The sequence below is a fragment of the Myxine glutinosa genome, chromosome 2 (assembly GCF_964187855.1).
Source record: "Myxine glutinosa chromosome 2, kmMyxGlut1.1, whole genome shotgun sequence".
Taxonomy (NCBI): Eukaryota; Metazoa; Chordata; class Myxini; order Myxiniformes; family Myxinidae; genus Myxine; species Myxine glutinosa.
The window spans coordinates 117533276-117558470 of NC_136262.1; the positions used below are offsets into that span (position 1 = coordinate 117533276).

The 25195-nt window shown below is 43.4% G+C and overlaps 2 protein-coding genes across 2 annotated transcripts in view; one reads left to right on the top strand and one right to left on the bottom strand.

Moving 5' to 3' along the window:
• The window catches only part of PPIH (peptidylprolyl isomerase H), a 43617-nt gene extending 28813 nt beyond the window's left edge, over positions 1-14804 (bottom strand). The window contains exon 1 of the mRNA XM_068107308.2: positions 14667-14804. Within this exon, the coding sequence (XP_067963409.1) occupies positions 14667-14744 (78 nt within the window). The 5' untranslated portion in view covers positions 14745-14804. The remainder of the gene's footprint in view (positions 1-14666) is intronic.
• LOC137421343 (uncharacterized) lies at positions 95-22706 on the top strand. The gene is made up of 5 exons (XM_068107311.2): positions 95-701; positions 8195-8299; positions 18045-18084; positions 20543-20643; positions 20875-22706. The coding sequence occupies exons 1-5, from the start codon at positions 636-638 to the stop codon at positions 20941-20943; spliced, it is 381 nt and encodes a 126-aa protein (XP_067963412.1). The 5' UTR covers positions 95-635; the 3' UTR covers positions 20944-22706.
• The last annotated feature ends 2489 nt before the right edge of the window (positions 22707-25195 follow it).

Here is a 25195-nt window from a genome sequence, read left to right on the forward strand (position 1 = left end):
TAGTAGGCGTGTCCGGGCGGGAGCAAGCAACCAATGGTGTGAGGGAATCAGTTCGAGTCTACGCCCACCGATGAAGAAAGCCTTTTGTCATTTTGAAAGCAACGAATAAAGTTTTCCTTCTCAAGAAACAGTAGAGAAGATTATACTTGTGCAAATCAATAAAAACGAACTGTTTGCCTTTTATTCAGCATTTCCCGTGAGCAATTGTGAATTTGTGAGGCGGAACGTGTGTTCTGTTACAAATAGACGACGTTTAAATGATATGATTATAATGATCCGCCAGAAGTGAAACGGAGAAGAAGAAGTGAAAAAACACGACGTTAAATTGAACAAATGTGTCGTGAAAAGCGCGAAATATTGTTGCGGAGCGACATTGTGTTTCAATCATAAATTAGAATACCGGCGAGATTGACGGCGCCTAGACCAATCAGAAGGCACGGAGCGAGCGCCGAGGCCAGTGTCGAGGCGCGCTCGTGATCACGTGACGTACTCTTTGTGCGGATCGCGTGTGTCGTGTAGTCGCGTCTGTTCGTGCGCGCTCTCTCTCTCTCCTCTCTCTCTCATATATCTCTCATCCTACTCTCATCTTTCTCTATCTATCCATCGTCTCCCTCGGACCATCTTTCACTCTCGATATGGCGGAGAAAGCTGTTGAGGTTCCCGTGACCGCGAAGAAGGAGTCTGTGGAAAAGAGCGCGAAGGTAAGCTTTTAGGTTTTCCTCAGACGATTTTGTTCGAATCCACGGATCTCGTCCGTGAGCGCATTGTTGGATTTATTTTCGTCGAGTTTTGTGTTCTTTCTTCTCGGTAAAACATCCCGTTAACATTTGATGCTGTTCACTTCATTTTGGTGTCGATTGTTGAGAATTTTTCTCTCACGATATAAATATATAATCGCGTTTCCGCCTTCAGTGTTCTCTCGACTCTTGGTGTCCATGTTTTTAACCTTTTATGCATCGGCGGTGTGTGGAAGTGCCGTTCATTCGTCGCTCTGCGGTAAACGTTTCTAGTTTTGAACCGGCGTTTATTTAAACGATATTTGACTCGATATGTTCGGAGTCCTTGCGAACGCCCACGCGAGCAAACTTGGATGAGTAATGAGTTAGCGAACGGTGGAGCTCGTTTTGTCGAACTTATGCCGTCGGGAGTGTGAACCGTGTTTATAAACGTCATTCTCTGAGGAAAAAGCGCGAAAACGACGGACGCTGCTCGCTCCGATTACGCGGGGCGCGGGCCACGTGGTGCGCACGCGCACGTTCCCTCAGGTCCTCACGTCACGCACGCGCACGTTCCCTCAGGTCCTCACGTCACGCACGTCACGTCGCGCTCGCGATTTCCCGCTAAATCCTCGTTTGTAGTAGTAAAAAGACAAAATCGGATTTCGTGCGGAAACCACGTGTCGTGTTCATGGAAACTACGCGGGGTTGAGTTTGGGACGAACAACTCACGCGGCAAATGGGGAGCACGTGGTCACGGGAAAAGAACGTTTAATTCAAAAAGATCCTGGTGGGGTCGCCGCTCCGACTCGGGAAGTCAGAGCAGGAATTCAGTCATTTGTTAATGGTGCCGGTGATAACTCACCTACTCTCGTTCCGTTCTACTTCTCGTTATTGTAAATGTCGGAGTGCAATTTTAACGATGCTAATGCACGGGTTTTCCCTCGATTTCCTTTGGGGCAAACGTGTTCGCGAAGTACAACGCAGGTGCACAGACTGTACCACGTGGTGTCGGAAGATGAGACAAAGCACAGGTAAAGCTGAAACGTTTCTGAGAAATGAAGGTGCCTGATTGTCATTTATTCTCTCTGCGCTGTTTTAGCCTCGTTATCGTGAGCTGTGGCTCTAATTGTACCTTTGGAGGCCACAAGGGTTACACCGATCCTGGGTGTGCCGTCTATTTACTAATTGCTCTCTGAGAGAGTTGGAGGTCACAAACAGCTGCGGGAGCACGAGTAGATGTCCCCATGGGTGCGTCGGTGTCGTGTGTGTGTGTCTTTTACTGGGTCGAGTTCTCCCATGCTGGCACCCGTCTTGTCTTGCTGAGTCCACGTCTATGGCTCCTGTGTGGGCTCTGGACATCACAGCAAGGTGAGTGGCTCTCTATTGAGCCTGAAAAACTGGCTAACCCATCTGGCTTGTATCCTCTTTGTCCAAAAAAATTTATTAACCATCTTCTCACGTATTTTTTTGCCAATCTTTATGGAGAAATAATGTTCAACAGTTGAGGGTGCAAATTGACTCGATTGGTCCAAACGTCCCGCTAGCTCCTTTATTTTTGATCATATGGCTAAATAAAAGTGACCATTTGTTTTTAAAAAGTTTTTTGTTGTCGCACCGCGGAGCGAAAGGGGGACTGTGGTTTTCCCCTCCGTCCGTGTGTCCGTCCGTCCGTGCGTGCGTGCGTGCGTAAGCGAAGGACCGAATTCTAATTTGGTGTGTGGGTGCAACCCACGTCAAAATCCAAGATGGCCGCCGCCATGTATGTCTGAACCTTGTGAGCGGAATATCTTGAAAAATAAACGAACTACTAACTTCTAATCTGGTGTGTGGGTGTATCTACGCATAAGGGAGAACGCTATTGAAAATTGGGTCGCCACATCAAAATCCAAGATGGCCGCCTTGCGTCTTCCACTTTGTCAACTCACATCACTTCACCGACGGGGGACCGAGGCGTAACGCTTGTTTTTCATTAAAGAAACTTCCTTAAAAAGTTATAAAAGAGAGAGGGAGAGGGTGGGGGTCACGAGGTTGTTTGCCTGGTGGCCTGGGCTGCCTCTCGTCGCTCCTGAGTCCCACCGATAGGGGGAATCCGGATTTGAACCTGAACCAAAATTGAATCGATTTGTCTTTCTCACAAACCCAACCTGTCCACAAAGTTCCATCTGAATCCATCCATAACCTTTATAACTTTTTTTTTCTTTTTTTCTTTTCTTTTTTTGTATACACGATTCGAGGCTCATGTAAGAGCTAACATTAATCACAAAAATAAATAAAACGGACGCACAAAACATACAATAAAAGGAGCGGGAGACAAGATGGGGAGGGAGAGGGTATATGTTGGATGAATGAGAATATCTGTAGTTTGCTTGTGGGTTTTTTTAACTGCACAGAGCGCTTTTGGTATCGTACGACTGATTCCTTACTCAGCTAGGTGAGGGTCATTCTGAATTGCACACACACACCTTGAGCACGAGTATCACCTGGCCAAATTCCTAATTGCTGCTCTAAGCAGCAGAGGGCATTGCACCAGCGGCACAGCCGCACCCTCAGTCAGTGATGCTACCCCACAGCCTTGTGCTGCATACAAACGAAGAAGAAGAAACATTCGTTTGAGAGGAATAATTGGTGCAGTTTTGTAGGTATTCCAGCATGTTTTGCCGGGCCCAGTTGGTATAAAACAGAAATACGTTATAGACTTGGTTTTGGACTTTGTACAGGACTCAGTGGGGACATCTCACATTATTTTGGTTAATATGAAAGTATTTTAGTTTTGTACTTTATGGGTTCAAACAAATGGGTGCTATTTGTACAGGCGAGGCTTTCTTGTTCAGCATGTATTGCTGTATTGTGTGCTCATCATAATAGGGCGTATACAGGAATCCTGAGGCGATTAACATTAAAAACACTGCCTCCGTGTTTTAACCATTGATCACCGATTTATTGTGTCCGATCTACTTCATTGGGCCGTTTCATAAAGCACACACAACCTGGATAGGTCACCATACAGGTAAACGTAGACATGTCACCGCACAAGTAAACGCAGATATGTCACCGCACAGGCAAATGCAGATATGTCACCACATAAGTAAACGCAGATATGTCACGGCACAGGTAAACGCAGATATGTCACGGCACAGGTAAACGCAGATATGTCACGGCACAGGTAAACGCAGATATGTCACGGCACAGGTAAACGCAGATATGTCACCGCACAGGTAAAAGCAGATATGTCACCGCACAGGTAAAAGCAGATATGTCACCGCACAGGTAAACGCAGATATGTCACCGCACAGGTAAACGCAGATATGTCACCGCACAGGTAAACGCAGATATGTCACCGCACAGGTAAACGCAGATATGTCACCGCACAGGTAAACGCAGATATGTCACCGCACAGGTAAACGCAGATATGCCACCGCACAGGTAAACGCAGATATGTCACCGCACAGGTAAACGCAGATATGTCACCGCACAGGTAAACGCAGATATGTCACCGCACAGGTAAACGCAGATATGTCACCGCACAGGTAAACGCAGATATGTCACCGCACAGGTAAACGCAGATATGTCACCGCACAGGTAAACGCAGATATGCCACCACACAGGTAAATGCAGATATGCCACCGCACAGGTAAACGCAGATATGTCACTGCACAGGTAAACGCAGATATGTCACCGCACAGGTAAACGCAGATATGTCACCGCACAGGTAAATGCAGATATGTCACCGCACAGGTAAACGCAGATATGTCACTGCACAGGTAAATGCAGATGTCACCGCACAGGTAAACACATGTGTCAACGCACAGGTAAATGCAGATATGTCACCGCACAGGTAAATGCAGATATGTCACCGCACAGGTAAACACATATCTGTCACCATACAGGTAAACGTAGACATGTCTCCACACAAGTAAACGCAGATATGTCACCGCACAAGTAAACGCAGATATGTCACCGCACAAGTAAACGCAGATATGTCACCGCACAGGCAAATGCAGATATGTCACCGCACAGGCAAACGCAGATATGTCACCGCACAAGTAAACGCAGATATGTCACTGCACAGGTAAAGGCAGATATGTCACCGCACAGGTAAAGGCAGATATGTCACCGCACAGGTAAACGCAGATATGTCACCGCACAGGTAAATGCAGATATGTCACCGCACAGGTAAATGCAGATATGTCACCGCACAGGTAAATGCAGATATGTCACCACACAGGTAAACACATATCTGTCACCATACAGGTAAACGTAGACATGTCTCCGCACAAGTAAACGCAGATATGTCACCGCACAAGTAAACGCAGATATGTCACCGCACAAGTAAACGCAGATATGTCACCGCACAGGCAAATGCAGATATGTCACCGCACAGGCAAATGCAGATATGTCACCGCACAAGTAAAGGCAGATATGTCACCGCACAGGTAAAGGCAGATATGTCACCGCACAGGTAAAGGCAGATATGTCACCGCACAGGTAAACGCAGATATGTCACCGCACAGGTAAACGCAGATATGTCACCGCACAGGTAAACGCAGATATGTCACCGCACAGGTAAACGCAGATATGTCACCGCACAGGTAAACGCAGATATGTCACCGCACAGGTAAACGCAGATATGTCACCGCACAGGTAAACGCAGATATGTCACCGCACAGGTAAACGCAGATATGTCACCGCACAGGTAAATGCAGATATGTCACCGCACAGGTAAACGCAGATATGTCACCGCACAGGTGAACGCAGATATGTCACCGCACAGGTGAACACAGATATGTCCCCGCACAAGTAAACATAGAGATGTCACCACACAAGTAAACGCAGATATGTCACCGCACAGGTAAATGCAGATATGTCACCACATAGACATAGGTAAGCATGTGAGGATCAGACGTTGCACATCTGCTTACACTCAATTTCCATTCATGTGGGTTTTATAGCCATTCAAACAGACATTTATGTTATCTATTCTATCTATAATTCCAGTAATCTCTGTGTGTATATGTGTGTGTGTGTGTGTGTGTGTGTGTGTGTGTGTGTGTGTGTGTGTGTGTGTGTGTGTGTGTGTGTGTGTGTGTGTGTGTGTGTGTGTGTGTGTCTGTGTGTCTGTGTCTGTGACCGCTGTTTCTCGACAACCACGGGTCCGATATACTTGAAACTTGCCAGGTATATTGCTGGGGACCTGAGGATGTGCCTTTTCAAGGTTTCATATTAATCGGACAAGTAGTTACCGAGCTATGGCGATTTCTTTACCAAACTCCGCAAGCCGTTCGCTTTGGACCAAACCATTTCATGTAAATAGAGGGGGGGGATTGTCACCGTACTCGCAAGCCGTTCGCTTTGGCTTTGCGAATGGACCAAACCATTTCATGTAAATAGAGGGGGGGGATTGTCACCGTACTCGCAAGCCGTTCGCTTTGGCTTTGCGAATGGACCAAACCATTTCATGTAAATAGAGGGGGGGGATATAATTTTAGATATATATATAGTACGGGCATGCCCTAGTATTTACAACTAACGTAATTCTAAACTGCCGTAAACTTCACACAAGTGCATGAGGATCTCATTTGGCAATGCCAGTGCCACACAAACTAAATGCGGAAAAAGGGCGTTGGCACTCGTTGACCAATTTGATGTGGGATTTTATCCTGTGCTTTGCCCACTGCTCTCACCACCAGGAGGCACATTGTTGTTCAAACTGCCACCTCATCATGGCTCCTGTACTCCATCTGATATTTCACTATGCCGTATCTGGATATCACAGGGATAATGTCCAGTTGTGTTCAGTCCTGCACTTTCCCACCAGGTGGCAAATGCATTCTCAAGCATGCTTCACACAATGAGGACAGATTGTCTGTCTGTCTGTCTGTGTGTCTGAGTGTGTGTGTGTGTGTGTGTGTGTGTGTGTGTGTGTGTGTGTGTGTGTGTGTGTATTAGGGTGCACACGGTGCCCCCATATGAGCATATTGCCCTGTCCCTGTTTTTATTTTGTTTCAATCATTAAAATAATAGTCCTAGTCAATTTTTATGAAAATTGGACTCTATTTATGTGTCCCACCATTCACTTGAATATTTCCACAAAAATGGCCATAAGCCGCCATTATAACAATATTATGGTAAATAGGCTGTCTTTAATTCCAGCACTAGTATCATTATTTGTTGTTTTTTTTTCTTGAGAGTTCAATGTGAATTGATTTACCTGTGTAAAGTTGGAAATAGAAATGCCAGGGATGAAATGTCCAGACAGTTGCCATGGAAACTGCTGCTAGATTTGGGCTATTTTTAGACATGCACAGTCTAGACATTGTCTAGACATAACAATGCAGTCACAATATGAGCTGATTGACTGATCTGCTCTGTAGCAAGTATATGCATTATGTAGGAACTGATCCTGATGTAGCTGACATGTTTGCCTTTGGCCTGTCATGACACAGATGCTATTACCCAGTTGTAGATATTGACACACATTTGTGATACGTTTGTGTGCGCTGCCAGAATTACTAGCAGAGAGGAAATATTATGGAGGAGGATAAATCATCACAAGATGCTGGTGTTCTTGATATCTGCTCAACTGATGAACTCCAGCATGAATCTACGCCAGGCTCGCCAGCAACTGCAGCAGGATCTAGTAGAATGAAAACAAGAAACTCTTCTGAGATATTTGCACTAGGTCAATCGATCACGGACGTTGATTCAGAAATAACTGGATCTCGCTTGCCTACAGCACTACAGGTCCTTCGGTGTCTGATATTCCATATACAGGATGGATATTCTACCAACAAAACCAAGTGGGATTGTTCCAAGCTGGTGCTTGCAAAGATTCAGCCTTTTTATGAGAAAGCAAACGTTCCTTTGATATGTGATCGCAAAGCATGTGAAAAGATCTTGAAGCTGCACGATGAGAACTCCAAACTAAGACAAATCCCCAAAAGTCGCCGTGACATGCCAACTGTTTTGAGCAAAGTCCATGAACATGAGCAGGATCTTTCCAAAACATTCCCACTCTGGCCGCTTGATGCTGAAGAGAAAATGAAAACTCCTGAGGACATCAAATTCCTGCAGTCCATGAAGACAGATCGTATTGCTAGCTTTGGAGGTTTTGACGCTTCCCTCGCGAAAGAGAAACAGAGATCAGAACAACGCAAGCTTCTGGACAGACGAAGGCAAGAAAAGGCAGAAGCTGAGATGGCGGAGTTAACTGCTACAGCAACATTTGAGAGCAGTTCTGATACTGATCCTGGTGACACCGAGGATGGAGTGGATCTCTTGCCAGGAACCTCTATGGATACACATCCGAGAAGAAAGCACAGACGAGTGGTACATTCTGGGACAGAGGCTTTCATACCTCATAACATATTTATATATATACATACACACATACAGTCATACATATATGTGTGTGTTTGCTAAGAGAGGTTGTTAATAGTTGATAATGCTGCTCTGATCCTGTCTCTGCACATCTGAAGGACAAACCAGTTGAGACACAGAAGAAGGAGCAGAAGGACCAGAAGAAGGAGCAGAAGGACCAGAAGGAGCAGAAAGAAGAAGAAACGGCTGCAAATGGCTCTGCGGTGAGTGCTTTCAGCCTTCATCGCTCTTCACTCTTTGGTTTAAAATGACAGAGGCTCATGATGAAGTGGGATGTGCTTTGCACCGAATACTTTCAACACACATTGCATTGAGGTTTTAGTTAACATGGCGATTGCTATTGGTCACGTCTTAAGAATCCAGTCTGAAGGAAACTTTCACTCAAACTCATGTCTGATTGTCTGTCTAACCCATAGGGCGGGCCATACTTTTTTTTTTTTGTAAATCAATCGAGAGGGGTGTTCATATTACGTATTTTGGTGTGTAGAACACAAATCTGAGGTTTTAAAAAATTCTGATAACCCTAACCTACATCAATTTGCAGTTGATTATTATTAAATTTTTGATTATTTTGCTATTCTTCTGGAATAAAGAGACGTTTTTTATTTTGAAGTTACGGCTTTTATTTTGGTAACTTCCTGTTGGAACGGCAGTTGTAGCCATCTTGCTGCTGAAAGCTCGATGTTGAGGAGGTTGGCAATCCTTATCCATCCGTCTTCTCTTCTCTTCTTATGGCATTGCCAGTAAGTACGTTTTTGATTGGGAACCTGAGGAACAAATAGATAATAATTTTAGATGTAAATTACCTTGTTTTATATTATATTTGTTAATTGATTTGTGTACTTACCTATTGCTAGCCTGAGTTACATGTGAAGGAAAATAGTGACCTGTGAAGTGAATATTTTGACGGTTTTCTGTAATACCTGTGTAATACCTTAATATCTGTCTGTAGTGGATACTTACCTGTGTATTATTGTTTTTATTTCAGTGTGAACTACTAAAAATGGCTCAAGTCAGAACAAGGATGAAATCAAGTTCTCATTTAAGTAATCTTGTTGGCACTGGGCAGGAGCTGTTGGTGTCTGAACTGCCAACTGTGAGGGATATCCTGAGGTATGGCATCTACTTGAGGGAGCAAAGTGAAGATGACAGGAGGAACTACCCAGTGGACCAGCTCGTGTCTGACATCTACCCTGGTCTGATTTGTCAGTGGAGCAAAGCTAATGCTCTTTTCAAGCCTCCTGTTATCAATGAAAAGGTGACCATCATGTCCAAGCTCAAGGAGGTCTGGAATCAGGCAGTGAAGTTTTCTCTTGGGAAGGGCAAACTTGATGCCAAAGAGAGGTTCATTGTCAAGTTAGACAAGTTATTTGATATTTTGACTTGCAAGTGTCAGATTACCAGTTGTGAGGGGGGAGGCTGTGAGGCCGGTGAGGGCTGTGTGATCCAAGCCCACATTAACTGTTCCTGCAGCAGAGAGAAAATGATTCCTGTGAAAGATCTTGCCTACATCAAGGGACAGAAAGAGAAGGTTGGAAGTAAAGGACCCCACCAAATGGGGAGCCCTGATCTGCCAGAGCACAAGAGACAGGTGAGGACATTGGAAAGGCGGGAAAAGAAAAATAATGCAGAGAAAAGGAGAAGGAGCAAGGAGGAAAATGCTGCAGCAGCAGAGAAGGCAGCCAGGAAGGATGTTGAGAGATTTTTGTCAGATGGTGATGAGGATCTGGAATTGGAGAGAAGTGGTGCTGAAGATGAGTTTGTCACTGAAGTTGAGCTCTTCCCTGAAACTGACACTGAGCCTGCAGCTTCAGCAAAGGTCCAGAAAAACTATGATGAGATTCCAAACATTGCCCTTGCTTGTGTAAGGTATGGCATAGGGCTGAGGCCAACTGCAGCGATAGCAACTGCAACTCTGATTGATGCAGGAATCATCACAGAAGACAATACAAGTAAAGTGATTGATAAGAACAAGGTCAATAGAGCACAGGAGAAGTTGATGACAGAGCTGGGGGAAGAGTTTGATGAGAAGTGCAGGGAGGAGGGGGGGGATCTCCTGCATCTTCTTTGATCGGCGGATTGACCTGACCAATGTGATGATGGAAGCTGAGGGCAGTGACCAATCTTTTCCTGCAAAGATCAAGGAAGAACACTATAGTGTTGTTAGTGAGCCTGGTAGCTACTATCTGTTCCACTTTATCCCAGAGAAAGCAACTAAAGAGGAGTCACATGCGGAGCAGATTGCTAAGGTCCTGTTTGCCTGGCTGAAAGAGAGGGGTTTCGATAAGACCTTGTGGGCCATTGGAGGAGACTCAACAAATGTCAACACTGGTGTGAAAGCTGGAGTAATGCGGAAGCTGGAGCTGCACCTGGGGAGAAAGCTGGTCTGGTTGGTATGCAACCTGCACACTGGTGAACTTCCCCTGCGCCATCTCATTGTTTACCTTGATGGCCCTACTCTGTCAGACAACACATTTTCCGGGCCAATAGGAAAGCTCCTTGCTTCTGCTACAGACTTGGATATCAATCCAAACTTCACCCGGATCTTTGTTGGCCCTCCACTGATCAAGCTGTCTGACAAGGCCATTGAAGATCTCTCAACTGATCAACACTATGGCTATAAAATTGTCTGTGCAATCAGGGATGGAGTGCTTCCTGCAAGGCTGGCTCTAGTGGAGATTGGACCAGTAAACCCCAGCCGCTGGCTCACCACAGCGAACAGACTTCTCAGGCTCTGGGTGTCAAAGCATGGACTGAAAGGAAAGAACCGGAAGAATCTGCAATTCATTGTGGAATTCATCATTGGAGTGTATTATCCATGTTGGTTCAACGTGAAAGTCAAGCACTCCTGGATCGAAGGGCCTAGGCACATCTTGTTTCAGCTGGACTGCCTCAAGTCCCAGAGGAAGGAGGTGCTGGACCTTGTGATGCCGACTGTGAGAAGATCTGCTTGGTATGCCCACAGTGAAGCCATCCTCCAAACACTGCTGTGCTCTGAGGATCAGAAGGAGAGGACTGAGGGGGTGGAGAGAATCCTGGCCATCAGGGGAGAGGAGGACCCAGACACTCAGCTGGGGGACTCCTCCGCCAGGACCAGAAAGACACCTGACATCAACTGTGATGCTTCCAGCATTGGTAACTTGATCAGCTGGTCAGAAGGTGTGTCAGAGCCACCTCTCACCTGCTCCCTAAGCACCTCGGAGGTGAAGAACTTCATCAACACCCCCATGGAGGTGGTCAACTGGCCTTGCCATACACAAAGCATTGAGAGGGTTGTTAAAATGGTGACTGAGGCTTCTGCTAGGTACTTCTCACAGGAAAAGAGGGATGGAGGCATCAGGGCTCAGGAGACCAGCAGGAGGCTGATGTCCAAGAATGAGACAAAGCAGGACTTGTGCAACCTGGAAGTAAGGAGATTGATCTTTGTAATTGTAACCAGTGATATACATGCAGTTCACCTGTTAATAAATATGTACATTTGATTTGGCTGTGTCAATATGAATGATTTCCCTTATATCTTTTAATATCTTATAAAGGGGTTCGAAAGGGTAAAATTGGCAATTTAGAAATACAAATTGATGAAGGTTAGAGTTATCCTATCCAAAAAATAAACTCATATTTGAATTCCCCATAAAAAAACATATCCCTCATGTTAGGATTTCCTTCAGATTCATTTTGGCACCTGAGTATGACCCGCCCTACTAACCCATGCTGGTACTCATGAACACCTTACAGGTTGGACTCCACGCAGCGATTCCTCTCCTTCACCTGGAACTCTTACAAATAACCTGGATATTTGATTACGATATACTGTCTCACTTTTTGAAATTAAAAGCTTTCTGATGTAACAAATGTAACACATGATTAATGATTATACAGTACAATAAGAAAAGGAAATATCAGTCTAGACGCAGTACGGTGCCCATTAATCTATTTTGATGCCCTTTAATCTTGCACTCTTTGACACCCGAGGAACCTCGTGTTTTAAGACTGTCCGTGAATGTGAGGAACATTTGCAATGTTTGGCTTTCTCATCATTGGTCACATTGGCTTTTAGTTGTGGCTCAGGTGTGTCCGACAAGTTTAAACAGGTTCGTGTGGTCGATTCGCCGGGGTGGAAAATATGAAGGAATTTTCCCCAAAGCCTTTCACCACACCTCAAATCAAATGTGTTTGTGCGCAACACCGTGCGGATGCTCGACGTTACACGAACATACTCTCCCTTCATACTTTTAAACTAAAGGCAAAACTGCCAAGAGCATTTGCTTTCCTCCCACTTGAGTTTCCCTTCTCGTAAACTCAATGAACATCCGGGGGCACTAAATGACGATTACAAGCGGCTGTAACCCAGTGGGACACTGCTTGAACCATTAATGCCTATTTTTGGAAGTTTTGTTGCCTCTCTCTCTCTCTCTCTCTCTCTCTCTCTCTCTCTCTCTCTCTCTCTCTCTCTCTCTCTCTCTCTCTCTCTCTCTCTTTCTTTCTCTTTCTCTTTCTCTTTCTCTTTCTCTCTCCTCTCTCCTCTCTCCTCTCTCCTCTCTCCTCTCTCCTCTCTCCTCTCTCTCTCTCTCTCTCCTCTCTCTCCTCTCTCTCCTCTATGTCTCTCCTCCCCTCTCTCTCTTATTTTTACTATCACTTCCTCTCGTCACCATAGTGTTGACTTGGCGTGCTTTTGTTCGTTTTCTTTCGTTTTCTTATGTCTTCACTTGACTTGGCTTTCCTGCTGAGTTTAAATACACTCACCGCTGAAGTATAAAATAACTTGTATAAGTATAATTATATTAGGGTGGTCCACAGATATATGTAATATTTAATACTATTAAGAATCCATGCTTCACAAGGCTGCCCTTGTTGCTATGTTTATAAAGATCATATGAACCAAATATGAGGTCAATTGGAACTTATTTAGAGGTTGCTCAAAAAATAACATTTTTAATTTATCCTGTTTTTTTCAGATGGCAGAAACTCGCAGCTTTTCCACAGTTTGGTTACTGGGCAAGTCTGAAAAGGAAATAATATGTGGGGGACTACCAACCAAAGAACACACATTGCAGAAAATGGTGTACCATCACATACAAGAACACCATACAGTTCGTGAAAGTGCCAAACTTAGTGTACAAGCTGTGTGTGCATACTGGGAGAAAGCACGAATTCCAGTGCAGAGAGTAGATTCCTGTGAGCACCAACTTTTGAAGTTGTATGATGCCTACAAACTGGTAAAGAAAAATAGAACCAAGACATTCGAAAACTATAGAGTGAAGGAGCAGATGTTCAAAGGTGATCTTCAATCCCTCTTCGATATCTCACCAAATGATGCGCTTGAGAAAATGACGAATGAAGAAGACAAAGCATTCCTTATCATGCAGCGTGAGGATCCCTCAAGTTCACGTATAGGATCTGTGGACAACACTCTGGCAGTGAAGGAGAACAGAAAGCGTATCACGCTTGAGAATGAAGATAAAAGAAAGATGCTGCTGAGACTCTTAACAGCAATGCAATCTGTTCCATCAACATCGGTTGTGGTTGATGATGATGATGAGTCTGAGATTGAAAGTTCCGATTCAGGGGACAATGAATTCAGACTCCAAAGTCCATCTTCTGCCAAACAGGCGAAAAAGGCTCCCATCAAGGTGATCACTCCAGCAATAGTGGCAACTCTGGACAGAGTAAATCTCTCAGATCGGCGTGCTATGTTTGTGGCCAGTGCTTTTGCACAATCTCTTGGTCATACCATTGAAGACATTTCTCTGTCACGCAGTGGAATTCGTCGTGCTCGAATTCGTGGAAGGGAAATAATGGCCACTGAAGAAGAGGCAAATTTCTCATGTAATAGCCCACTCTGACTACACTGGGATGGGAAACTGCTCCCTGACTATACTGACAATCACAAAGAATCTGTTGATCGGGTAGCGATACTTGTAACTGGTATGAATACCGAGAAGTTGCTTGGAGTCCCAAATATTCCCCAAGGCACTGGTGTAGCACAAGCAAATGCATGCATACAACTTCTTGAGGAGTGGAATGTCAAACAGTTGGTGAAAGGCATAGTGTTTGACACCACTGCATCCAACACAGGGCTGAGAAACGGGGCATGTACCACTATAAATATATAGAACCCTTTATATTTTTATATAATAGAATATAGAACCGCTGAAGTATAAATATAAAATATTCAATAAAATAATAACTTCATTTTAGCACTGAGGTTATGGCTGCTATACTTTTCACACATTTCGAAAGAAGAACTTAGCAGGAAATAAAACAACCATTTCCATTTCCATCTTACTTCCTATGTGGTGCTGAAGCATGACCTCCGTCACACTAAGGGAAAGGTACCGGCAACAAATATATTGTGCTGTATTCTGGTTCAGTGGCGCATGCATGTCAGTGAATGTCACATCAATTTTCTCATATTGCCTTGCTTTCTAAAATAACCACAAGACGGCTAGGAGCAAGACAGCATTGCATATTCAAGGTGAACTGGAAAGGAAAAAGTCCTTGTATGTACTATCGTATTGATAAAAATTTTTAAAAAACAAGAAAAAAATCATATTTATAAAACAAACTTACCATTCTGCACACGTTGATAAAATCCCTGCACTGTACAAGCAGAAAACTCCTGTGGAATGTCTCATTTTTAAATAACATTGAGAAAAAGTGAGTGTTCAGTCAGGTGCTCAAGATGACTACCTTCTCTTTGCTGCTTTCAGCAACTGTGTGCGGAAAAATCTGTCTCAAACATGTTTCAACGCGTGACCCAATTAAAAAGATAAATCATCTTGGACACGTTCCAATTTAATTTTGTACAGCGTGTTTCAGAAGTCTGGACTCATCGGGGAAAAATTCCGATAACCGCCCTGCAGGAGTCGAGAACAATTTTCACAAAGCGGTTCATATGTGCAGGAGCGAAGAAGGACCAGTACGAGTTATATCAGCAATGCTTCCAGTATCTTTTAATCGTTGCAACACTTTGCCAACGAATCGTTGAGTTGGCTTTGGCTTCTCATGGTGTTTTTTATGCAATAACTCACATGCTGCCTCCCTCTGGCGTCTTCCAGAAACATGTAACTACACCAGTTCCACCTTCTCTTCATCGCTACAGTGAGCCACCAGGGTATGTTAATTCCTGGAATAAGTAAAACCGACATTCGAAATTTATTTGTTTAAATTTAAGAATATAAAGTCTATATTTCCCATATATCGGGTTAGGCTCCCTCTTCGATTCATCATATCTTGCAGATGATCAGATCAGATAGTTTTAATGGCATATGCAGCATCCATGAACATCACAGAACAACATTGGAATTCGTTGAATACGAGTGCTCTCAAATAAAGTATAATTTGACAAAAAAAGAAGAAAAGCAGGCACATAAAAATCAAGATTCATGGTTTAAAAGTCGGACCACACTAGGATAAAAGGGATTCCTGAAACGGTTGGTGGATGTTTTAACACTGCGGATTCAAACATGTTAAATGCAGGATGACGAGAATATTTAACAATATTTGAGGCTTTGGCAAAACATCTGGACATGTAGCTAACTTCGAGTGCAGCTTTGTCAACACCAATGATCCTCTGTGCAGCACGAACAACTCTTTCCAACAACTTGAGGTCGTGTGCAGTGATGTTGCCGAACCAAGAGGGAGGCAATAATCAATCACGTTAAAACGCTTTCAATAACACTCCGGTAAAGGTTCACGAAAACATCGTGATGCATACAGATTTTTTTTTTCAGGCATATAAAGAAGTACAGGTACTGCTGGGCCTTTTTAGCGATACTTCCAGTATTCAGGGTCCAGGACATGTCAGATGAAATGTGGATGTCCAGGAATTTAAACAACTCACACACAGTCTCAACGTCTAGAACATCAATGCTGATAGGGGCATCTTTAACACAAGACTCTAAAATCAACGATAACTCCCTTAGTTTTACTAACATTCAGTGATGCCGATAGGGGCATGTTTAACACAAGACTCTCTAAAATCAACGATAACTCCCTGAGTTTTACTAACATTCAGTGATGCTGGTAGGGGCATGTTTAACACAAGACTTCCTAAAATCAACGATAACTCCCTTAGTTTTACTAACATTCAGTGATGCTGGTAGGGGCATGTGTAACACAAGACTTCCTAAAATCAACGATAACTTCCTTAGTTTTACTAACATTCAGTGATGCTGGTAGAAGCATGTGTAACACAAGACTTCCTAAAATCAACGATAACTCCCTTAGTTTTACTAACATTCAGTGATGCTGGTAGAAGCATGTGTAACACAAGACTTCCTAAAATCAACGATAACTTCCTTAGTTTTACTAACATTCAGTGATGCTGGTAGGGGCATGTGTAACACAAGACTTCCTAAAATCAACGATAACTCCCTTAGTTTTACTAACATTCAGTGATGCTGGTAGGGGCATGTGTAACACAAGACTTCCTAAAATCAACGATAACTTCCTTAGTTTTACTAACATTCAGTAATGCTGATCGGGGCATGTGTAACACAAGACTCTCTAAAATCAACGATAACTTCCTTAGTTTTACTAACATTCAGTTCAAGATTATTAGCTGAACACCACTGTCAGGTCCTGAACCTAATCTCTGTACGCCGATTCATCGTCATTCATGATCAGGCCAATTAAGGACGTGTCATCCGCTAATTTTTCCAGGAAGTTGTTTTCTCCACTGGCAACACAATCATAAGTAAAAAAAATGAATACAGTAAAGCTACTTAAAACACAGCCTTGCGCCTCAAAGTTCCCCCTTTGTGAACCGCTTGAAGGGATTTTAAGCAAACCTGGTATAACTATGGACTGTAATACAAAGATTAACTGATTCAATTTTAGATTGAACAGGTCTGAGGTCATGCCCCTTTTGAAAATCATTTTGTGGACCATAACGTGAGTTAATATCATCTGATGTTGTCTCTCTTCTACTTATCTGTCTCGTCTTTCCTTATGTCTGTCTCTCTCTCTTTCTCTTTCCCTTTCTCTTTCTCTTTTTTCTCTTTCTCTTTTTCTCTTGCTCGTTCTCTTTCTCTTTCTCTTTCTCTCTTGCTCTCTCTTTCTCTCTTGCTCTCTCTTTCTCTCTCAACGGACCTTTAATTGTCCCCCGTCGCACCGCGGAGCGAAAGGGGGAATATGGTTTGGGCGTGTGTGCGTAAGTGAAGGACCGCATTCGAATTTGGTGTGTGGGTGCAACCCACGTCAAAATCCAAGATGGCCGCCGCCATGTATGTCTGAACCTTGTGAGCTGAATATCTTGAAAAATAAGAGAAGTACCAACTTCTAATCTGGTGTGTGGGTGTATCTCGGCATAAGGAAGAACCCTATTGAAAATTGGGTCGCCACGTCAAAATCCAAGATGGCCGCCACCATATCTATGTCTGAACCCTGTGAACGAAATATCTTGAAAAATAAGTGAAGTACCAACTTCTAATCTGGTGTGTGGGTGTATCTAGGCACAAGGAAGAACCCTATTGAAAATTGGGTTGCCATGTCAAAATCCAAGATGGCCGCCACCATGTATGTCTGAACCTTGTGAGCGAAATATCATAGCATGTTTTCTGCGTCTTCCACTTTGTCAACTCACATCACTTCCCCGACGGGGGACCTAGGCGTAACGCTTGTTACAACAGTTTTAGGATGTATCACTTTTAGCTTTCACTTGGACTTCTGTAAATATAAAAAGGTATTAGATTATATTCTGTAACGTGAGAGTATGATCCGTGAGCGGTTCCTCTTATTCAGTGATATGTAGCCAGACACACAAGGATCGGATCACCAAAGTATGTTGCATTCTGTTTTTTTAGAGCACAACAATATTGCAATATACGGTAGACATTTTTGTTTTTTCTTGCATTTATTTTTCTGATCGCTGTGGACAAATAGCTACAAATATTTGAGTGGTTTGAGTTGAGCTTGATTTTTATAATTGTGCTTTTGTGCCCACAGGCAAAGGGGGATACTACTGGTATTGAAAAAAAAGAAAAAGGTGCGTTGCTTGTTTTTGGTGATCATATTGCTTGCTTTAGTGGCCTTAAAAATGGCCTTAAAACGATCATTCATTCATTCATTCATATTGCTTGCTTTAGTGCTTTAGACACTCATGTCATATAGTTGCATAACAGAGGGTGAATGGTCAACAGATAAAGTGGGGTATATGGAAAAATCGACACTATATATATATATATATATATATATATATATATAAATAAATATGAGAGCTGTGTGTGTGTGCGTGTATGTGTCGCTGTTATTCCAAGAGATGGCTAAACGGATCTTCAGCAACCTTTCAGAGGTTCATCAGTGAGTGTTGGGGAGTGTTATGGGCACACAAAAAAAATGGTAATTTTTATTTCATTTTAATTTTTGTTGGAAGTTGGATTTTTGGGGATTTATTTTCTTTTAATCGCTCTATCGTGGGTGTAGGGAAGTGTGTGGGGGCCCCATTCCTTAGTGGGTGTAGGAAAGTGTTTTAACCCCCTACAAAAAATATACTAGTAGCTGATAAGAACACACATATGCACCAAAGCATGAAGAGAGCATTTGCAAATGAAAGGATTAAGAAAAGCTCAGGGTAGTAATGGAAGAGAATGTGGGTTGGCGGTTGGGAAACAGACTTGAATGCCTGGAGGGAAGAGAAGAATGACAAACCTGGGAAGATGCTTTGAGCGGCAACAGAAGAGAGTGGTGAAAGAAACATGATTTATTACTTTATTCTGATTATATAGTTCTGGGGAGAAGGGGTTTTTTGTATTCATAGTCTTGGCTCATGGAACAGCTAGTACACTGAATGGATCAGGATGTGACAGGACAAAAGGAATAGTACAAAGAGAGAAGTGATAGGCCCATAGATAGATTCAGCTTCATCGCGGTGAATTCCAATAATCCTGGAGGCCTTGGTTTCCACGACGTTAAGCTGAGCAAGATGTGAGGCAGTGAAGTCAGCACAGAAGGGAGAGCAGTACTCCATCAAGCTGCAGATGAAGGTCTTGGAGGTGGATAGGAAGGAGTTCAGGTGTGCCAAAGAAGGAAGGCTTTTTGAAAAAGCAGAAAGACTCACATCATACTAGAACTTTGTCCATACCTCAATGGAGTACTGCTCTCCCCTATGGGCTGGCGCCCCAGCATTACATACGTCTCTCCTGGATTCTGTGCAACATAAAACGCTCAACATTATTTGAATCTCCTGTGATGAGGCCAAATAACAAGGTGTTGCTCTCACGTTGCAGACAGTTAGTTCAGTGGCCTCTCTAATTTACTGTCCCAACCTCTAGTGTTTGTCCCTTTGCTCTCTGAGCCTTCCAACCCACCCCAGCTCCTTTAAAATGCTAATGTTCTTCCCCTAACCCCCTCCTGGTTAAAGTGCCAAATTCCAAGCTTACTGCACACCTCTGCTCCTTTGTCTCTCTTTTCTCTTGTTTGTGGAACTGCCTGATGATTTTTAGTCTCACTCTTCCCTCCAGGGTTTCAAGTAAGCAGTAATCCACCATCCTATGTCATCCCCATTCTTATCCCTGATCTATGTACCCCTAAATCTCCATCCTTCTTATGGATTGAGATTAGATTGGCAACACTCCATGACCAGAAACACACACTCCCCACAGGAGTGGCCAGGGAGGGGGTTCTGTGTACGTGCACAGTGCACACCATGAGGACGGTGGTGTGTTAATTTTCCTCTTATATGTCGGGTGGACTCACGTGTCTCCATTTATTCCAGAACTGTTTCTTAATATCAGTTGCATGATCACGGTCGGGGAGTCGGGCTGGGTTATCGATTGCTCGGATGATGGCTACGTTGTATCTGTGTAATAGATTAGGGAAAGAATAATGTTGAAGGGGAAGGAAGGATTCAAACGGGAGAGATTTTGCTAATTGCATGGTGGGCTAATTCCCCTCCAATTGGGGTGTTTCAGACTTGTAATACCCATCACTCACTGGGAGTGGCGCTACACGTTAACATGTAATACCCATCACTCACTGGGAGTGGCGCTACACGTTAACATGTAATACCCATCACTCACTGGGAGTGGCGCTACACGTTAACATGTAAGACCCATCACTCACTGGGAGTGGCGTTACACGTTAACATAGGGATCATTGGGATCCCTTCCACCCTGAACAACCAGAACTGTTTTTATTAACCTCCTAAAATCCACCTGGACACTCCTTGAGTACAACCACCAGTTTTCACCCTATTCCACTCAGCGATTGAGGAGTGCATACAAGTCAAACAAACACACACTTCCCAAATTATAATATGTGTAATAACTGAAAATTGCAATTCTTAAAGTCCATTGGATCCCCAAATGGGACACATCTTTGGCAGAATCTCCACAAGTGTTGGCTCTTACACGGGGTGCGAGCTCCTCGTCGCCTGCACGGGTGCGGTCGGTGCATGGGACGAGGCATGTTTTGTGAGTGCTGAGCTCTATGTATGTGCCCAGCAGATGAAGAGTCCAAAGTGACAACCAAGGATGGAAAGGAGAAATCTCCAAAAAAGGAGCCAGAGAAAGACTCCCCTGTTAAACGCCCCTCTGAGTCAGACAATGTGAGATCTTCCTCGGTTTTACACTCAACTAGAATATCTTTGCTTCACACTGCTCCTCATACCTTCACTTTCCTCATGGACAGTCAATTTGAAATATGTTATTATTATTATTATTATTATTATTATTATTATTTTAGGGTTCATGTGATTCAGTATGTAATTATTTGCTTTATACCTTGGTGTCATGTTTGTACCTTTCACACTGGTCTCTTCTCATCTTGCATGACCTAGACCGAGGGTGAGAAAAAGAAGCAGAAAACTGAAAACGGGGAAGCAAACGAGGTGGAAACTTCTGCTTGATGCCACTTTATCGTCATCCCACACTTCTTTCTAACATTCTTTTTAAATACACTATCCTTACACCAAGCTTGTGTCCCACAAATTTCTCATTTTCCTTTAGCCTCTTCATTTTGCGCACCGGCACCACTTCCTCTCTGTCCTCTCATCCTGTTTTCAACCCCCCATCATACCCACCTCTTCTGCCATCTTCTCTCTTCTCCCTCCTCCGACCGCTTGCCCGAATTGAAGTTTGCTCCAATGTGTGTTTGCGTAAAAAATTTATGATTTGAATAAGAAAAACTCTACTTTAGACAATGATTCAGAGGAAACTAGAGAGAAGAGGAAGGCAAAGTGAGGTGGTTGGATGAGAAGGGTACAAGGGAGAAACAAGGTATTGGATGTTTAAAAAATGGTGATAATGAGGTCGGCTTCTGTTTCCTCTTCCTTCACTTGAGACTTTGTTTAATTATAATAGTTTAATAATAAATTGTTTTTACCTTTTGTATACAAACTTTGTACCTGGGTTGTGAATAAGTTGTTTTTCTTTGGTTCTTTCTCTCACGATCTCTTCTCTTTGCTTGAAATCCCCATTTCGTAAGTGTGGATGAAAACGTTCAACAAAACACGTCTGCGGGGGTGTTTTAGTCACAAACGGTGGAAGCGTCACACACAATGGAAATAAAACGTCACAATGGGAACGTCACAAATGATGGCATCGTCACACAGTGGAAACAAAACATCACACACGATAGAAATGAAACGTCACAAATGATGGAACCGTCACAAAATGGAAACAAAACGTCACACACGATGGAAATGTAACATGATGGAAACAAACCGTCACACACGATGGAAACGAAACGTCACGCACGATAGAAATGCAACACATGATGGAAACGAAACGTCACACACGTTGGAAATGTAACATGATGGAAACGAAACGTCACACGTTGGAAATGTAACACATGATGGAAACAAACGTCACACACGATGGAAATGTAACATCATACATGCCGGAAAATCGTCACGAGACCAAGTAGAGTAAAGTGAAATGTTCAACTCATTGTAGCACTTAAATGGTGGTGGTTGCTGGTGGTATGGACGGGGTGTCGGTGTGGGTAATTGAGGGTAGAGAGGTAGGGAATGTACTATGATGGTAGTGACAGTCGGTATAAAGTGGTTTTACGGATTGTGAACGAAGCTTTGATTTGATTAGTAGGAAAGTTGCTTGTATCCCTCTGGCCTTTAAACACAGGATTTTCATCACATGGTGGAGGGTTTATTATTATTATTATTATCCATTTTGCTTTGCTTTTTGTAAGCAATTTGTAATACAATTAGCGCTGTGCGTTGCTACCCCCCCCCCCCCCCCCCCTCCTCCCCCTAGCTAACACTTTTCTTTCTGCAGTATTCCAAATTGTAGTGTTTTGGGATGGAGACGCATTGTAATTCGTATCCATTTTGCTTTGATTATCCTATAGCTTGTTCGCTAACCTGGCACTCACCAAAGGGCGATTATTGCGATTGGTGAAGGTATCGGATGGAGTGGAATGAAATGTGTATGAAATGTTGGAAATGGGGGACATGTAGAGGGGAAGATTAAATGAGATATTTGAACTTACCAATGCCATCACCAGTTCACCACCCATTGCCTCATCACAACTTATCCAACTTCCCTTTTCTTCTCACCTTCTCATCTGCAAAGGAAAGGTAACAATATGGCCGAATTACATGCGTGGCTATCATTTGAAACTATACCTATTTGCATTAAATGTACAAAAATACTTGTGTGTGTGGGTGTATATTCATGAAATATATAATTAATTAACTTTGGGCACAGGTAAGCTTACATACTGAGCACAGGGTGCTCCAAGATGCTGCATGTCAGGACTGTGTTACATCGGGACGGAAACGGCGGATTCCACTTGAGAGACAGAGCTCGGCTCCCATCGGACCTGCTCTATATATTCTCAACTAATACCATGATCTACTCTATAAAGTATAAAGGTCTCCCAGACAAATGAAAACATGGCTCCACTCCCCGTCATGCTCCTGTCACGTCGAATTGTAGTAAAAATGTTTATTATTCCAAAGCACATCAGACTTGGTGTAATGGTTGGATCACCTGCTCCGAGTCTGGGAGGTCGGTGGGTCAACTCCCGACCGAGTCACTCCAAAAACTTTAAATGGTCCGTGCTGCTTCCTTGCTTAATGGTCAGCATTTAAAAGATGTACAAACAACGCTGGGAAGGCAATGGCAAACCACCTAATATAACCCTTTCCAAGAAACTGCTTCAGCAGCACCAACGCTCTGTAAAATAAGTATTGTACTTTTTATATATTCGAAAGCAGATGTAGATACCGCACTCACTGTAACTGCTGTGTGTCGCGATCCCACCTCGGGTGCTCAAAGGGACAGGCAGCTGCTACATCGACAAAAAAGGAAAACCTTTGACTCGTTCTCTGGAAGCGTCTCAGATGGATCTGACATTTAAACTTTGCCTCGTGTATCGCTTGCGTTTCAACTTGTGCTGATTTGAACAAGAACCACTGAAAACGGCACCCTACAAACATTATCTCTTATATAAGAGATGTCTGTCTATGTCGCCATTTTTCTCAGAGATGTCTGAATGGACCTTCGTCAAACTTTCAGAGGTTCATTAGTGAGTGCTTGGGTGTTTTGTGCAAAAAAAAAAAAAGCATTTTTTTTGGAGTATAAAAAAAACATCAAAAATCGCTCGATAGTGCCTAAGCTTTTTAAAATTAATGACAGTTATATACAAGTACACATTCGCATAAATAAATAAAAACAAGAAGACGTCATGCGGAGCATACTTGCAAAATCTGCTCCCACCCCCAAGAAAAAAAATTCCATTGATACAGCAAATTGTCCATTTCAGCAAGATTAAAATTGACAATCTTGATCAAAGCTCAGGTCAACAGGAAGAAAAGTGACGATTTTTCAGATGAAAAATGATTTTGGAAGGTTGACCTTTGACCTCAAAAATAGTTCGTTTCCCTATTTAGTGACAATGTGCAAGTCTTCAAATTTCAAGTCGATCAGATGAAAATTGAGGATTTTAGAAATGTGGCCCATGTTGACCTTTTGGCCTAGGTTGACCTCAAATATGCTTGGTGGTTGAATTCAGTGACCAGATATGGAAGTCATCTTCAAATTTCAAGTCAATTGGATGAAAATTGAGGATTTTAGAAATTTGGCCGATGTGGACCTTTTGGCCTGTTTTTTTTTGTATACTGAATCGAGGCTCGTGAAAGAGCTGACATTTACTTCACAAACAAATCAACCAGACAAACAAAATATATAAAAAGAGGGAGCGGAAGACAAGAGAAGGGGAAGCACACAATGTTCACCTAAAATATAATTTGTGGTTGAAGTCAGTGACCAGATATGCAACTCCTCTTCAAATTTCAAGTCAATTGGATGAAAATTGAGGATTTTAGAAATTTGGCCTATGTTGACCTTTTGGCCTATGTTCACCTAAAATACAATTTGTGGTTGAATTCAGTGACCAGATATGCAAGTCCTCTTCAAATTTCAAGTCAATTGGATGAAAATTGAGGATTTTAGAAATTTAGCAAAGTTGGTGACCTTTGGCCTATGTTGACCTATTGACCCCAAAAACAATAGGCTTCTGGCTTTTGACCAACTCTACCATTTGGTGAAGTTTCGTGAAGATCGGTTGAAAATTGTGACCTGTAGGCCAGTGACAAACAAACACAGAGTCACAAACACAACTGACCAATATACTTGAAAAATCTTCGATTTTGCGAGTAACAATCACCAGACATTTGAATACAAATAAATCAAACAATTCCGGAAGTGTACGAAGTTGGTAGTACGGCTTCTTCTTCTTCGTCCTGTTCGGCATCAAACAACTCAGAAATGTGATGAACGCCACATTCACCCACCAGCATATATATGAACCTCCTTCCTCTCCTGCCTCCCCCCCCCTCCCCTCCCCTCCCCTCCCCTCCCCTCCCCTCCCTCCCCTCCCCTCCCCTCCCCTCCCCTCCCTCCCCTCCCCTCCCCTCCCCTCTCCTTTCCCCCATCCCCCCACCCCTCCCTCCCTCTTCTCCCTCCCTCTCCTTCCCTCCCCCCTGCCCCCTCTCCGCCCCCTCCCCCACTTCCCTCCCCTCCCCCGCCCGGCAACGCCGGGTACTTCTGCTCGTCTACTATATTAAAGAGATGTCTGTCTGTGTCGCCATTGTTCTCAGCGATGGCTGAACGGATCTTCGTCAAACTTCCAGAGGT

What these genes read in the sequence shown, in the direction of transcription:
- LOC137421343 (XM_068107311.2), top strand. Translation starts at nt 636, where the DNA reads ATGGCGGAGAAAGCTGTTGAGGTTCCCGTGACCGCGAAGAAGGAGTCT. An exon ending in TATTGAAAAAAAAGAAAAAG is followed by an intron (nt 18,085 to 20,542) that starts GTGCGTTGCTTG and finishes TGTGCCCAGCAG; the next exon opens with ATGAAGAGTCCAAAGTGACA. An exon ending in GCCCCTCTGAGTCAGACAAT is followed by an intron (nt 20,644 to 20,874) that starts GTGAGATCTTCC and finishes TGCATGACCTAG; the next exon opens with ACCGAGGGTGAGAAAAAGAA.